Genomic DNA, 13604 nt, shown 5'->3' with positions numbered 1-13604 from the left:
TAGAATGGAAAAAATGCTTTCAAAACTCATAGATTATATATTTTAGTAAAACACATTTAAAAAAATCAAAATACACTATATTCAGCAGTGGTGCTTTTATTTTGATGGTCACACCGGAAATTCAATTATTTTAATCCGGGTACCTTGACTTGGCGTCGCTGTCCGCCCTGGGCAGAGAAAACCACGGCTGTTGCTCAGTTTGTTTGGTGTGTGTGTGTGAGACGGCTGTTTACTCTCAGAGTTTACAGGATTTAAGGACTGAACAGTCAACTTTAGTGTTAATACCGACATCTCTTCGGTTAGTAACTCACAGGACGATGAATGGTAAGTCAACCAACGGTTCGTTGGGGGGAATGGCCTGCATCGAGGGTCTGCCCCCGCTGCCGAAGAGCCTGAGCGGCTTGCTGAACTCAAGCGGCGGCTCCTGGAGAGACATGGAGAGGATGTACGTAAAGAAAACCATGATCCAGGACGACCTGAGCCGAGGCAGGAACACCGACAACATGCTGGCCCACAAGCCGGCCAACCTCGACGCTGCTCTGGCTCTCCTCCGGAAAGAAATGGTAACATCTCAACGAGTGTTCATTTTACACGAAAAGAAAGTGCTTAATGTTTCACCCTTGGTTTGTCGACCGTTAATCCCTCCGCGCTGTACATTTGTATACAGCCAAACCCCCCAAAGAAACTCTGGTAGTTTGATGTTTCTTGGCGTTTCGTCATATGTACACACCTCTTAGCACACAATTTAAGGCTTTTTACAAATTATTACAGTCTCCTGGTAAATTCGGCACGCATACCATTTACCATACACCACATTACATAAATAAAATATCAACTTTCAGGTATGGATCTTGCTTTTTCGCAGCAGACTACTTAAATGTTTTAGATGGATAGTACATGCCCCAAAATGACAAGTATTGTTGTGCATTTATCAGCTCAGTTTAGTGAATTGTATGTTTGCCGAGGTTATGAAAAGACCCTATTGATTCCCAAAGTGTATATTGTATATGCTACCCAGAATACAAAGTCGTTTGTAAGCTTGATCAAATAAAACACGATAAAAAAAATGGAGTCTGGCATTAAGAATACCAGATACAAGAGAAACCAGGATCAGGATCAGCTTTGCAGTGGATGAGACAAATTAAGCCATTAGGCTTGTGCTGATTTATACTCTAAGCTCAATTTAATACCTTTTGTAGCTCCACTATAAAAGTTTTTTTTCATGAGCTAGCCTAAAATCTTGAAGTGATCTGATGCATGTTATTACATTAATTGTAAACAGAGTTAGACACTCAGTATATAGACTTCAGTATTTATATAGACTCCCCCATACATATCAACAGCCTGTTCCCCAGTAATGTAGATGAAAAGGGTAAAACTGATAATTGCCATTTGGTTTTTTGTTACAGGCTTTACTAAATCCCCTTTCTGCTTCACATGCTGTACTCTCCCTGCAGCATGTCCCTTACTCCAGGCGTATTGCTTTGTTGCTGTCAATGTATTACTTTGTAGTTCACATTGTCTAAGTTGTCAACGTCCTATATGTTGGAATCTGTAAGCCGCTCCCCAGTTTATGGAGCACAGTGCTCGGTTTCAGCTGTTTTGAACAGACTCTGACTTGCAGGTCTGCTTGCTGTAAGACAATGCAGTGACCCTGAGTTCACACTGCACGGTCAGCTCAGTGGTATGCAGTACAAATTCCCTTTTCAACCCAGCCAGTAGATATTTGTTTTTTCCCTAGAATTAGTGAAGTCAGTTAGGGTCGCAGCTGAGGATTATACTCTTCTCCTATTTATTTGGTTGATTACATTTAGAGATTAATGCATTGTTTTGTTTTTTTAAATAACAGAAAATAGTTTTAAAATCATGACCAACAGGCCTCAATTGTTTTCTCTGACCAACGTCCCAAATATATATTACATTTGCATATTATGAGATTTTAGAAGCTGCAACCAGTCAAGGTTTGGTGTTTTTCTTTGTTAAATAACCTAAAGCATCATCAGCACTTTGTTTACAATTTGGCTTTTGATCAGATAATCAATTGATCGACCAATTGTTTTAGCAGGGATGTCATTTTATTAATGTTATTGGCCCTATAGTTGTCTAGAGCTGTAACTATTAATCAATTTAATGCTTTGTTTTGCAATTCTTTTGATAATCAATTAATTGTGAAGTTTCCAAAACTTGCTATTTCCAGCTTCTTAAGTGTTGTTAGGTTTTGGACAAAATAATGAAACGTTAGCTCCGGCTCAGTCTCCGATTGTCTCAAGAAAGATCTTGTATCACTTTTACATTTTTAAGCTTTGTGGAAAAGTATACTTTTAGTTGTTTAGCTCAGGTGTTTCCGTTCTTTGTGGTCATGCATGTGCATACATTTGATTTCTGCAGTTTGTTTTGCATTATTCCTTGTGAACCAGCAAACTCTATCTCAAAAGAAGGAAAACTCCTTTTTAAAAGAGTCAAAGGTATCGTGTATTAATCCGGATCTTAATGCCGCCTCCTCCAGGTGGGTTTGCGTCAGCAGGACATGTCCTTGCTGTGCCAGCTGTGGTCGCTCCACGAGTCGATCCAGGACTACAAGGGCAGCTGCCAGGACCTGAGCGCCGCCTCCAGCCTCAGCCTGATGGAGAACGGCTACTTCGACGAGGATGATGAGTATTACACGGAGCCTGGCGCCACGCCCACCGGGGAAAAGCCGGATGGAGAGCTCGGAGACGGGACGGCAACAATGGCAGCGGGCAAGAATGGCAGCAGCATCGGCAAAGACGACAGCTGGGACTCTTTTCACATTACCATCTGAGGCCTCTTTCTCAGCATCTTTCTGCAGATGGATGCGTATTTCGGGGGAGGGTGGGGGGGGGGGGGGGGGGGGGAGAGACTTGAGTTAAGCTGGAGGAAAAGTTGAAGTCCAAGAAGGAACTGGTTTGTTAGAGGTAGCAGCTTGTATAGTAGACTCGAGCTTCAGTCCAGCTCCTCCTCAGGTGAAACACGCCCCTGCTTGTGCTGCAGAAAGTCTTTTTGCTGCGTGACCAGGAGCTTCATCAGACTGCGGAGCTGAGAGGCCGGGTGTTGCCGACACCTTCTCAAACTCAAAGTTGAGATGGATTATATTCCAAGACTCCACATACTCAAAATTAGGCCATATATATATATATATATATATATTTCTTTCTTCTTATAAACGGCTCAACTGCTGCTTCTATATCAAGTGGTTTTGCCGGTCACCTTTTTTGGCGGAACTTTTTTTTTTTTTTTTACATATACAAAATATATGAACAAAGTTGTATTATTTATTCTATAATATAAATAACAAGATATTTGCTTTCCTGTTACTCTCTACGGACGTTTTGTACTGCAACTCACAGGTTGGGAATCCCAGAAGTTGGGGCTTCAAACGTGAACGCAGTCGATTCTGAACTCTGCAGGAGCAAAGAGACGATCGACTGCTGATGGAGACGGTGTGTGTGTGTGTGTGTGTACGTGTGTGTGTACGTGTGTGTGTGTACGTGTGTGTGTGAAATCATTTATTTGCATAAATCCAGAACAAAAGTTGTCCGACCTGAAGAATGGAGGAAAGAGGTGAAGTCCAGTGGAACCATGAGAGTCCTGGTCCTGGTACAGGAGGAGTGAGAGAGCGACACTCTTCTGCCTCTTTCAGATGGAGCAGACGTTTGCTCTGTCAAATGTTCAAAATGCTGGAGACAGTTTCAACCTGAACCCTCAAACGCTGTTAGTGCTGAGACGCAACACGGGCGACTTCCACGTGTCACTGGTGTAGGAGATGGTTTCGATCCGCCGCCGTCATTCCCATCGATAAGAATATTGCTGTTAAAGTTAGTTTCTCTGAGATCGGGAAGTCAGACGGGGAAAGTTAAGTCGCCGTATGCAATGTCATCATAACTGACTATGAAGATGATGCTCACGTTGTAATCAATAACAGCAGCCAGGTAGCAAGTGCTTAGTAGCCAGCATCGAGTGAAAGATGACTTCAGACGTGTTCCACACCAGCGTTGAGACTTTTCTTCTTCATATACTCAAATAAATGTTGCAAAGAATTGAGAAACTGATCAACTTCTCAGTGACTTGCACGTGCTACTTGAATGAATCGTGAATCACAGAGACGGAGAAGTGGAACAGAACATAAATGTGATCGGCTTGTGACTGTGAACGAGTTCAAAAGGTTCAGTTTTTGTTGGACTCTGCGACCGCTCACTGTGGCCTTCAAATGTCGCTCGCAGTGTAAACACAACGCTGAAAACAGGGTACTTTATAATACTAAACCGATGTTACGTTAACAACACATCCAGCAACACCAGGCTGAACCTTATTCATGACACGTCGGAGGGATGTGAGGTCATATCACAGCGTTTCAACAAGCCTTCCAGGAGCCTCATCTGACAACCGAAGATGGGGAGCTTCCATCGCAGTCCTGCGCACTAACAAGATTGTAACCGCAAATGTATTTAATCCAAGAGATCCTGGTGCATCTGCTGGTTTTGATTGAAACTCTCCACAAATGCAGCCTTTCTTTCTACTCTGAAGTCCTGCACCGTCTATCTTGCAACAGACGTTTGGATGTGCAAATGTTTCTGCTACACACATCAATGGTCTTCCCTGTAAAACTCTACAGCAAAGGTTTGAGCTGAACCTGTAGCGGGCGACACAGCAGCCGCTCTGTCACTCAAACTGTGAGACGACTGTCGACACACACACACACACCTTTTGAGAGAGTGTGGACAGTGTCAGTGTTATTGTGTCTGTGTAGCTCGTGTGATGTCACCTGTTTGTTGGCTCTTGGAACACAAACCAAAGAAAGTACAGCACTCAAAATGAAATGTATTTGGTATAAGGTGCTGAAGTGTGTGTGTGTGTGTGTGTGTGTGTGTCACAATTATATCAGTCACTACAAACCATCATGTCATAGTGACCTGCAGTCAGTAGTTATCACACAGACGTAGCATTAAAGGAAAACATTTTACAAAATGCGTTAATTTGCTTTCTTACCGAGAGATCAAAGCGTCTCTTATATCTTTTTAAATATGAACCTACTTAGCTAATTAACACTATATTTCATTTGTTTAATCTGTACAAAAAACTAAGATTAAAAACATGGTTTTGCTGTGCAGGACTAGACACAAAGCAAATCAGCATATTACCCCCCAAACAATAATAATCTTCATCACTTCCGTTTTTCTTCCTCACTTTAAATCTTGTGCTGTTGTCATAATGCAATAAATGAAATACCCATTTAACCTGATCTGAAGCTCCTCACGCAACATGACTGATGCAGTGTAAAACATCTGTGTACGCACTTGACCCCCAGAGGTTTTTACACAGTTAGTGCCTTTGTGAACCATCGGGGTTCAGACTCGTGGTTTCTGTTGGACTCGTTTGACCTGCGCTGCGCTCTTAAAGCTGCTGCGTGTAGAAGTCAGCGTCTGGGTAACCCAATGTTCAAATCTAGAGAATCCCAGAAGGAGCTGATTTAAAAAGGTGTGCGAAGATAATTCCAGGTCCCTGCTGTCAATGGCTCCTTTCTCATTTCATTGGCGAGGAAGCAGCTGTAGCAGCGAGGAGGCGTGTGTTTCCTGACGCTTCCTCCCTCTGAGTTGCTCGTGCACTTCTCTTCCTGTCTTGCTTCATGTGTTCCAGACGTTTGCACACGTCAACACCGCGACACAATCTAATTTAATCTCCTACATGAAGCAGCTTTAATTGATCAGTCAGGCATGTCACTTGAACATCAACAGCAGGGTGCACTAACCACTAGTTCAACTAGGGGGGGGGGGGTTTACACCTTCTTTTACACGTCTTCATTACGCAGACACGCTGCTCCTTCTGTAACTAGATCCAGCACAAGAGAGAAACGTGCTTTAAATTGAACACCAGCAAATTGTGTTTCCTGCTTCCACAGCCCCCCCCCCCCCCCTCCTCCTCGTGTGATTATTGGATGTGTAATGTGGCGATGTCATCTCAGGGTAAACGTGGCAAAATGTTTTTGTTGTCGGCTCCTGATGACAAATGTTTTTTTACCTTGGAGGGATGTTAAAACCTTTTGAACACGATTGTAAATGTTCCTCCCCCACTCTCTCACCGACGGGTTCATTTCTACGTCGATGTGAAAGTTCTGCTGAGAGTCTCTCAAAGACGCCATTTTGCACCAGCTTTGAACAATCACATGAAGAAATCAATCGGGAGAAGAGACGGGACGTTTTCTACTTCAAGTGGCCTCAACGGACCAGAATGCAATGCAACCACAAAGATGTGTTTTGCACTAAAGCGAGGGGCATTACTGTAATCACTGTCACGCCTCAGTGTTCCTCTCACACCCCTGAATTAGTGGTTGGTGCTAAGCATTCTGGGAAATATGGAGACACTAAATGAGTCAGAGGGGAGATTTATTCATGACACGTGTTGTTAAAAGCCCCAAAAAATGCACAAACGTATTCCCGTTCAGCTCACTTGTGTTTAATTCACGTGGATCAGCCAAGAAAAACACGAGAGCCGTCGAGGTCTTAAGAATAACATCCGATTATTGGCCTCCACAAACTGAATGTTCTCGTAATTATCCACCTTTTTCTAATCACCGGCTGTTGAGTCTGTTTGGATCTGACTTCATGTTCACGCTGTGTATCGTTCATTAAATCACTCGAGTGGTAAATGTGTCATGTTGTTACCGTCCATCATTACTCCATGAATGACCAGACTACTGTTTCTTTAGTCTCAATAAATATATATATATATATATACAAACAGTTATTATACTGATACGAGTTTAATAAAGTGATTCCATACTTCTCAGGTTTGGACTCTTTTATTCTTTTACATGAAGCTGAACCAAAAGAAGTTTTTAGTTGGGTCAATATTTTGGGGTTAAATTGGCCATAAGTCAGGAGAGAAAGGAAAACTAAATATAGGTGTATACCTGTATGTATTTACAGCTGGGATAACTCTGTACATTGCACTTAATTACAGTTTTGAGGTACTGTTACTACTCCTACATTACAGCTGCAGTTACTCTGCAGACTCAGATTAGCAGCTGCAACCTGACCAACAGATGAATGCATCAATAATCCACTAATATAATATATATTCATCTGAAATGGGACATTTAGCTAAATGTGTGAGGTACTTTTACTTTAAGTGAAACATCTGTGCTTCTTCCACCACTGGGAATACATTAGGTTTGTAAGTGTTCCTTCCTGAACATGCAAAGTAAACGTCTGCATCACGTTTCATACATATCAACCGTCATCTTCGCTCTCAGCCCAAACTGCAGCCTTCTTCTTCCTCTTCTTCCTCTTCTCTCTGCTGCCCTACTTCTTGTGTCTTCCTCCTGAATGCATCTCCCTCTGACCTGCATTTCAATGCACCGATCTGCATTTTGGAGTGTGTGCCGTGCTGGAGCAGTTCCGCTGTAATTGATCATTACTGCAGCAGGATGTGACGGCTTTGAAGCAGCAGCTCCTCCTCATGCTGCGAGCTTCAGATGAATTACTGATGATGATAACGCTGTTTATATCTTCATACTCGGAGACTCTATTTAAATTCTCCCTGTGAGACTGAAGAAATGGGTCAGGCATGGTGTGGTGCCACTGCTTTGACAAATGTGTGTGTGATGGTCGCTCTTCAAATGTAAATGTAAGCGTTTAAATGTTGCTAACAGACGGCTGGTGAAGGCAGTGGAGCCTGTTGTAGTGAACCAGCGGTGTAAAGGTCAATGTTTGACCTTTTACTGATTACTTTTCAGATGAAGAATACAAAACGCTGATATATAAATATATATAAAAGAATATGAGGCTTTGTTATGCAGCAAATTAAATCTAAAAATATAAAATACGTCAAATAAAATGTTAATAATCCAGTTTTATAATGTATAATAATGTAACGTGGACATGAGGGCATTCCGCATGCATAACACATGTTTTTACTTCTATACTTTATTAATAATTTGAATAATTCTACTTATCTTTTTACTGTTGTTTGATTTCTGGTTCTGCAATAACAACAATATATTTACGCATTTCAGTGCAAAAATAAAACGTGTGTTCAAAAACTCCAAATGGACGTTAAAGCTTAATAAACACTAAATAATAATAATAACATGTAAATGCTTCATGAAAGGGTGTTTCTATATTCTTGGTAAAGGCCCTCTGTAGCCGACAGTTGAAGCTCATCTCTCTGGTCTCTGCCCGTCTGAGCGTCTGTTGGGAGATTAGAGCAGATTAACATAATCTTGATTGAGAGCAAATCCAAGGTGCGCATCACTCTCTCCGCGGGGAGGGGTGGGACAGATTGCCGCATCAGAGCCGGGCTGTGTGGACCAGCTTCACTTTCAGAATAACACACAGTTGCAAATGGTTGATTTGTGTTGATCTTTCTTGTCGTCTCTTTGACTAAGAGACAAATGGCCGCCGGTCTATCCAGAGCGATTTACAGTGAGCTCCAGGGACAGCCTCCCTGGAGCAGCCTCCCTGGAGCAGCTCAGGGTTAAGTACCTTGCTCAGGGGCACAATGGAGGCCCCGATGTATGAAATGTGCTACAGTATATAAATGAAGTTACCGTGCCTTAGCTAACGTTAGCATGGTAGCACGCTAAAGTGGTGAAGATGGCAGCCATGAGCGTTACAGCTTCTCAACATTATCAGCATTTGACGAGCGAGCTCAAAGCGTAAACTCGTTAAGACTCTTTACAATGCGCTTTTATTGAGCTTCACTGTTGCCCACATTTCTTTTATTTGGGAATATAATGAGGGATTATTGGATGACAATGAACATCAACCTTCAGTCTGAATTTATTAGAAAGGAAAACTCCAGGCGACGCACCGGGAGGGTAAATTGACTTGAGGTTGGAGTTACAGTCTCCAGCTTCAGCTCCTCGCTTCCCTCTGGTCCAGACTGTTCAACAAGCAGTAATCTGATTAGTCAGAGTAAACCACTGCATGCCACAGTAATTGACAGACACTTTCCAGATGCCACATTTAGAAACTCCCTCAGAGGTGTGTTCACAAAGACAATTAAACACTACATCAACAAGTTATACACACACAACACGTTTGCATCAATTAAAGATGGGATTAAAAACAGGTAGGCGAGACATCTGAAAGGGCGGTCGCTGTGCCGATACGCTTCAGAGAAGAGTCTCCCGTAACGGCGGGGCTCCCTGGGCCTGTATGTAGGCTCCACGTTGCACAACTGAGCTCCAAACTGGACCACACTGTTACTGTGTAGTTCCATGAGAACAGCAGATTATCTCCTGCACAACAAGTGTGTTACATTTCTGTATGAAGTTTAAAACAATCCAGACGGTGTTGTTCTCCGCAGAGACCGTGATGCAGATCCACCCAGGGTGAGGACACCTAACAAAACATTCCTCACTCGTGTGCTGTCTCAACTATTCACAGGCCTGTAATAACATGTATCCATGTGCAGACGCGGCGCACACACACACACACACACACACACACACACTTACATAAATGCACAAAATCAAATCACGAGTCTACTCTGTGGAAATACTAAATATTTGTCTTTAGTCTCGTCATCACTTGATGCAAACAGACGGTTCAGAGCTCATCCTGCAACATTCATCACATTCAGTAACAAACTCGCTCTACAAGTACAGAGGTAAATAATAATACAGAAAAAGTCCATTTTTAACAAGAAATATTCAGGAGGCGCAGTGGGAGAACTTATTGCAGCTTGAGGTCATTTGAAAATGTATTTAATTTAATTTAAAAGGCTTTTATCACCCATTTATTATTTTTTGAGAAATCCGCTTACATAACTGCTCTTAACACCGCCATAAAACAACTTGGCACTTTCTTATCTCTTTGATAAAGACAGCAAACACCCAAAAGAAAAAAGTAAAACCCAAACTATAACCCTGATGTCTTTACATCAGTGGCATAAACTGGTCTTAACAATGTTTATCTCAATTATTTCTGTAAAACCTGCAACAAATAAACAGCTGATGACGAGGAGGAGGATTAACAGTTTGTCAAATATCAAGCAAAATGCTGAATATTCTTCTGTTTCCAACTTCTAAAATGCTTTTATGTGTTTCTTAGAATTGTAAATGACATATTTGGTGGTTTTGGACTGTTGGTCAGACAAAACAAGGAAACAAGGGCATCTTTCACTCTCTGTCACAAAAGAGTGCTGACTGAACTCAAACATCAGCTGTGACTGTCCCGACTGTCACAGTGACACGTATACTTTCAGCACTGCAATAAATAATGGGAAAGTCAATTCTGTGTGTGTGTGTGTGTGTGTGTGTGTGTGTGTGTGTGTGTGTGTGTGTGTGTGTGAGTTAAGCGAAGCATTTGACCAATGAGCAAATGAATGTGAGGAGTGTTGTCCGGGTCTCGTCCAAACAGAGAAGCAGTTATTGTCGCATCACAACCTCGGGGTCTGTGTTCGTGTCGATCGCAGCGTGTCGCCCTGAGAAACATTTATATCCCGGGACATTCCCTCGCTGCAGCTCCTCGCTGCACGTCTGTTCCCAATGAAGTCATCAAATCAAAGAAAAAGGTCACTTTGAGGTCAATGTGCACTTTAGAACCAGGAGGAACACTGCCACCTGCTTAATATCCCTCCACAGTGAAGATGGATCATTGCTCTACAACGAGGACAGAAAGATATTAAAGTCTCTTCTGCTCCGATAGAAAGGTGCAAAACATTCCTTCTGTGTCCTCTCTCTGCCACAGGTAGCCCACTTATCCCTGAGATAACACACATTTCTCTCGGTCTCATGATGTTCCCTCAAATGTCAACATGTCCTGGATGCTCCATGGAAGCTTTTTACACGCCTGAGCGACGCAGGTCTCTGACAGCAGGCCGAAACACACGGCCAGCAGCGACACACGTCTGCTGCTGTTCAGGATCACTGCGGAAGAGAGGGACGAAGAAGAAAATGGTGAATACATCATTTGTTTTCATGTTAGTTTGCATTGATTGCACAATGTAATGGCTGTGGGATTCTGTCTCCCGGGGGTCGTGACCTCCTGGATAAATGAAGGCTACATTTATCAGACATCACTCTGCTCCGGATGAATGTGATGTACAGAAACATGTCATCAGAGCAGCAGACCATAACTCACTCAACAATATCTCATTGTTTGCAGCTCACAGGCGAGCTGCCAAATACAAGGAGCAGATTTATGTTTCCAGAGCTGCTGCTGCTGCCGAGGAAATAATTATACAGACACAAGAATCGTGGACTAAAACCTTTCGCTTATGTAATGTATTTATTTTAGATGTCTGGGGGTCTTTGTAGTGAGCAGCAGCAGCGAGGTGGATTCAAACAAAGAGGGAGTTAGTTGCCACCTGCTGGAGCTTTCAAATGTTGTTTGAAGGATTAAACATTAGGACTATACGACCTTGGGACAAAGTCATTTTTCAGATTAAGAAAATACTTCTAATTTCAATGATGGTATTTTCTTGTTCAGTATTAAGACTTTTATTTAACAGTGTGTAAAAGATTTATCTGCCAAATATGTTCACGTGTTCTTCATTAGAGTTGTTCTATAAAAGACTATCAACAAACTTGATAACGCCGGAGGAGAGTGAGGGATGTTCTCTCACCTCTGATAGCCTGCGAGTTAGAGGTGAGCACAAACAGTTTGATGAGGCCCAGACACAGCGGGGAGTAGTCGTGCTCCCAGATGACAGCGGGGATGAGGAGGACTTTGCCGTAGCAGGACAGCAGCAGGGCTCGGAGGAGCAGGCTGAGCTCGGGGGTCCCTCCCTGCAGACGACCCACCGCCACCCAAAGGAACCACAGCACGCCGCCGCAGAACGCTGACAGCTCTACATGTCAGACACAGATACGTGTATTTAATGATACTTAATGATACTTTTTTTTAGCACAAAAGGTGTAGATGAAGCTGTATTATCAGCAGGATCTGCATCAATATGTTAAATCTGTAATACCAACAAGAGAAACAATAAGGGGACTTTTTAAATGACTGACTGACAGAAAATTAATAAATACATTTTGTTTTTATTGATTCAGTCATTTATGAAGCTAAAACGTCAACCGTTCTGTGCTTCCAGCTTCTCAAATGTAATGTTTTTCAGCTTTTCTCTGTTTTATATAATAGTAAATTAAATATCTTGGACTTGGAATGTTGGTTGGTAGAAACAAGTGATTTAAAGACTAAACAAACAAAAGAATAGAAGTAAAAATATGAACTATACAAGAACAAATACAGACAAAGTTACAGGGTAAAGTGACATGTAGTGTATATGTAAAGAGCGTACACCAGAATAATATATAATGGTGCAGCTCATTTTAATTACTTGATATACTGCCGGTAATAACACATCACAATGTATTAGTTGATTTATATTTTGTATTAATAATCTGAATCTGCAGAGTAACTAATGTAGAACCTCATCAGTAACATTCCTCCACTGACTGTCATCATCCATGTGTTCCCAGTGGCTCGATGTCTCTGCTGCTCCGTGTTGACACTCCAGCACACACAACCATAGTGACACAAACAGTAACAGATGTGTAAAGGAGCTCCGCTTTTATGATCTTACCGAGGGCGGCCAGTCCAAACAAGCCGTAGAACTCCCATTCCTTGGTGTACCTGATAATGTCAGCAGGGTCGCTGCTCTGCTCGGCGCCGTGGAGCAGAGACCACCTGAGGTACGCCTCACACAGCAGGCAGAACACACACAGCTTCCAGTGGATCTGGAGAAGATGAACACACACATGAATCATCCCTGAACACCAGTGCAGGACGAAGTATTCAGAGCCTTTACTGAAGTAAAAGTACTAATACCACACTGTGAAAATACTCCACTAAGTAAAAGTGTCTGTTGTGAACACAGAGCATGCACAAATCTACTAAGTGTGTATGACATAGTCTAGATCTATTAATGTACGTGTACATGTGCAAGGGAGTTAGACTTACATTCAAGCTTGTGTTGAACAAAATGTGTCTGAAAGCCTGCGTCTTGCACAAAATGGCATCAATCAGGATGATAACTGGGTCATATTCAATGTATTTGTCCACTGGCTTCTGGCACGACTCCTGGACACACACACAGACACACACACACACACACACACACACACACAGACACACACAAACAGGTAACGTCAACTCGTGCTAGTAAAGATTACTAATGAATCTGTGATTTTCATTTTGCAGCTTTGGAATGACAATAATTGTGAAGAAAAATCGTTAAAGGACGTTGTCCAAGTTGTTATAGCCTTATATAGATGCACAAATACTTTAGTTTCAGAGATAAGTAATAAGAGGTTAGCTGTTACATTTTAGAGGCTACCCATGTTAGCTAGCATCTTCTTCATAAACAGTAACCAAACGACTCAAATCTAAGAAGTTAATAGTTAACGCACACATATGGTTATCTTCAAGATCTCGTTACTGTAATCCCGGTGTAACTCCGATGCTTTTTCGTTACATTCAACACACCTAAACTCATCTTTCCCCATTCTTCAACCTGTAAACTGCTAACTAACTACAAAACACAGCTAGCATGTGAGCCAATCGAAGCGGAAGTATGAGGATTCAATACAGATCCGCCTTCAAAATAAAATTGCAGATTTGTCAGCTTTTTGAGAATAT

At 42.2% G+C, this 13604-nt stretch overlaps 2 protein-coding genes across 2 annotated transcripts; one reads left to right on the top strand and one right to left on the bottom strand.

Annotated features, from left to right (window-relative positions):
* Positions 1–150: 150 nt before the first annotated feature.
* Positions 151–6797, top strand: fam89a (family with sequence similarity 89 member A). Its single transcript, XM_029462854.1, has 2 exons — positions 151–563; positions 2507–6797. The coding sequence occupies exons 1-2, from the start codon at positions 318–320 to the stop codon at positions 2798–2800; spliced, it is 540 nt and encodes a 179-aa protein (XP_029318714.1). The 5' UTR covers positions 151–317; the 3' UTR covers positions 2801–6797.
* Positions 6798–8639: 1842 nt separating this feature from the next.
* On the bottom strand, positions 8640–13536 carry arv1 (ARV1 homolog, fatty acid homeostasis modulator). Its single transcript, XM_029462847.1, has 5 exons — positions 13376–13536; positions 12927–13046; positions 12550–12703; positions 11587–11811; positions 8640–10888 (listed from the first exon to the last, which is right to left on the bottom strand). The coding sequence occupies exons 1-5, from the start codon at positions 13469–13471 to the stop codon at positions 10752–10754; spliced, it is 732 nt and encodes a 243-aa protein (XP_029318707.1). The 5' UTR covers positions 13472–13536; the 3' UTR covers positions 8640–10751.
* Between the last annotated feature and the right edge of the window lie 68 nt (positions 13537–13604).

The sequence above is a fragment of the Cottoperca gobio genome, chromosome 24 (assembly GCF_900634415.1).
Source record: "Cottoperca gobio chromosome 24, fCotGob3.1, whole genome shotgun sequence".
NCBI classification, from domain to species: Eukaryota; Metazoa; Chordata; class Actinopteri; order Perciformes; family Bovichtidae; genus Cottoperca; species Cottoperca gobio.
This window is presented reverse-complemented; position numbering and strand designations above follow the sequence as displayed.